Source organism: Acanthisitta chloris, unplaced genomic scaffold (assembly GCF_000695815.1).
Source record: "Acanthisitta chloris isolate BGI_N310 unplaced genomic scaffold, ASM69581v1 scaffold5396, whole genome shotgun sequence".
Lineage (NCBI taxonomy): Eukaryota > Metazoa > Chordata > Aves > Passeriformes > Acanthisittidae > Acanthisitta > Acanthisitta chloris.
In genome coordinates this window covers 61,557-64,219 of record NW_008677508.1, presented here as the reverse complement: position 1 = coordinate 64,219, position 2,663 = coordinate 61,557, and the positions used below count along the sequence as shown (strand labels likewise).

General features: G+C 48.8%; 1 protein-coding gene across 1 annotated transcript in view; it reads right to left on the bottom strand.

Moving 5' to 3' along the window:
* Positions 1 to 2,663, bottom strand: part of RUSC2 (RUN and SH3 domain containing 2) — a 15,607-nt gene that overhangs the window by 1,908 nt on the left and 11,036 nt on the right. Inside the window, 2 exon segments of the mRNA XM_009076522.1 lie at positions 2 to 398; positions 1,625 to 1,671. Of these exon segments, the coding sequence (XP_009074770.1) occupies positions 2 to 398; positions 1,625 to 1,671 (444 nt within the window).

The window sequence follows — 2,663 nt, the reverse complement described above, 5'->3', positions numbered from 1 at the left end:
ACCATCTCCACAGGAGGCCCCCACCCCCTTGACTCTCTTCTCACTCACAGCTTGCTGTGGGCTGTGCCCTGGTGAGATATCACTGTTTCTGGCACCCACGTGGCATGCTTCAGGGGCAGTGCTGCAGCCGTCAGGATCCTCACTGCTGCCCCGTGTCCGCATCAGCTGCAGGGTGGAGTGTGCAGAAAGTAGCAGGTCCTGCTTCACACGCAGCAGCTCCTTTTGCTGCTGCTGCTCTTTGCCCATCTGCATCAGGTGGTGCTCAAAGAGGAGGTCTAGGTTGAAGGGCAGCAGGGACAGAGGCTGGAGCAGGAGCAGGAGCTCCTCGAAAAGTGGCTGGCACACACTGTGAGACAGGCATAAGAAGCCCACTGGCTGGTAGTGTGCCAGGATGATATCTGTAAGGCAAGGGACAATAATTAAGGAGAGGCCCTTGCCACCTTTTCCAATCCACCATGAAGCTGCTGAAGCTATGGGGGGAAGAGCTGAACAGTAGTTTTTGGCCACAGTTCTGGTGGCAGTGTGAGGCTCAGTCTGGGGTCAGGGAGCACCAGATGCTCTGCAAGCTCTCAGCAAACTGGCCCTGATCCTGCTTCCCATCGTGCCTGCAGCCAGGACCAGCCTAACATATTATCCTGTGCCACAAAATGCCACAGGAGTAGGATGGGAATAAAGAGCTTCAGAGGGTTGGGACATGTTAAAACTCCATTCTCCAACTTCTGGAGATGAACAAGGAGCTCAGATCTGGCTGCTGCCAGTCCCTTGCAAAGAGAGGTGCCAAAGACAATAGAATACAGTCTTTCCAGGGACCTGGCTGGGCTGAACTTCAGATCTTAGCACAGAATGGACTAGCATTTCTACCTGTAACATTGATTCTTCACTTCATTTGACCACATCTGTACTGCTTCTCCATCCTGCTTTATTGTCAGGTCTCAGTCTCGGGGAGAGAGCTGCAAATGGCATTTGTGGCCATTTGTCCCCAGTGAGATAAGAAACTTAGGCCACATGCAGGAGGTGCACCTTACCTCCAAACCCTTTGCTTACCCCTTATCATCCTGACACCCCTAGATTTTGCTCACACTTCCAGATCTTAATCATGGCTTGAAATAGATGGTTGTCTTTGGCTCAAGAAAACCAGGAAATTCTTAGATCCTGTCTAGTCTAGTCTAGTTTATTTTGTTATAAAACAGATACATCTAGCAAAATTTACTTTTTGTTCGTCAGGAGGTTTTCCTTTCAATGTCTTTCTATTTCCCATGCCTGAAGGGTTTCAGCGCATCTGCAGCCATACAAAACTCCAAAATGTAGAAATTTGGGGAGGGTTAGATCTGGTCTCCTGCAGATAGACTGAGGAATCTGCACTGAAGGTCATAGCCTTGGGTACTAGCTGCAGCTGGGAAGGAAAATCAATGTTCAGGCTCAGGTGTAAGGAGCTGCATGGGGCTGGGACTTCCACCTGGGACTTCCCTGGTACACTGAGACTGTGTATAATCTAGTCCTTCAGCTCAGGGCAGAGAAGAGCAGTCCAAGCTGAGAGAACTACAGGAGAAATGCATTTCCATCCCATGCTCTACACTGTGCAGAATTTGGGCCCTACTGCAGCCCACAGCCCTAAGGCTCTTACCTTCATGGTTGTAGAGGTGGTTAAACCAGAACTCCAGGGACCGGATACTACAGGAAGGGAAAATAAGCAGATTAAGAAAGAGTGATAATCTATTCACTCCATTCATCCCTGCTGTTCTACCAAAAGAAGTGTGGCTGGAAAAGAGCATTTACATAGCATGAGCCTGTAAACCTTCAGACTTAGGCTTACTGGCTTAGTCCCATGAGCATGCACTTACCACAGACACCTGCCCTGTTAAGAAACATTCAGTTTGCTTTACATGTACAACTGTAACCCCTGACAATCATGTTTCCAGCAAGATTCCTCACTATTTTGCTCCTATATCCTTGGTAGAGTTCTGCTTTGCTGAGAAGAGGCTCCAGTGGAAGAGGCAAATAATCTACAAACCTAAGACCCAATTGCTTGGCCCAAAATATGCTGGTAACCTGTGCCAACAGGGTAGAGCTGGGCCACCGTTTGTGGGGAGAGCAGGGCAGATGTTGCTCCTGCTTACAGGGATTCTTCAACATTTGGAGATCTCGGGGACTGTTGCCACTGCCAGAGCTCTTGCTGACCACTGGAGAGGAGCAGGGAAACACCATTCTACAACCATCCCTTCACCTACATAAAGTCATCACTGCCTTCTTCTGTTTAACACAGCATAGTGTGTGCACTCCTCCTCCAAACTGGAAGGGCCAGCCTTGAGACCTGACCAGGGCAATTTCTCTTTCAGAGCCTCATTTCCTGGGATTCACTGCAGCCCCAGGAAACTGGTTTAAACAGGGATTTCCAGGAGTAATTTATGTATATATTATGTCTAACCTTGTATGAAGCTGGACAGACTCTCTGCACTCAATGTTTTGGGGCTTAAACAAGCTCACAATGTTCTTCAGTCAGCTACACCTACCCCTTCTCACTCCCGGCCTGGTAGGGGAGGTTTTGATCCAGCTAGAGTTTCTGAAGCTCACAGTTTCCCCCTTCCCTCACCTACTTCTAGGAAGTGGCTTCCAAGACTTCTTAAGTTTTTTCATGACCAATTGTGCCTATCTGCAGTCAAGAA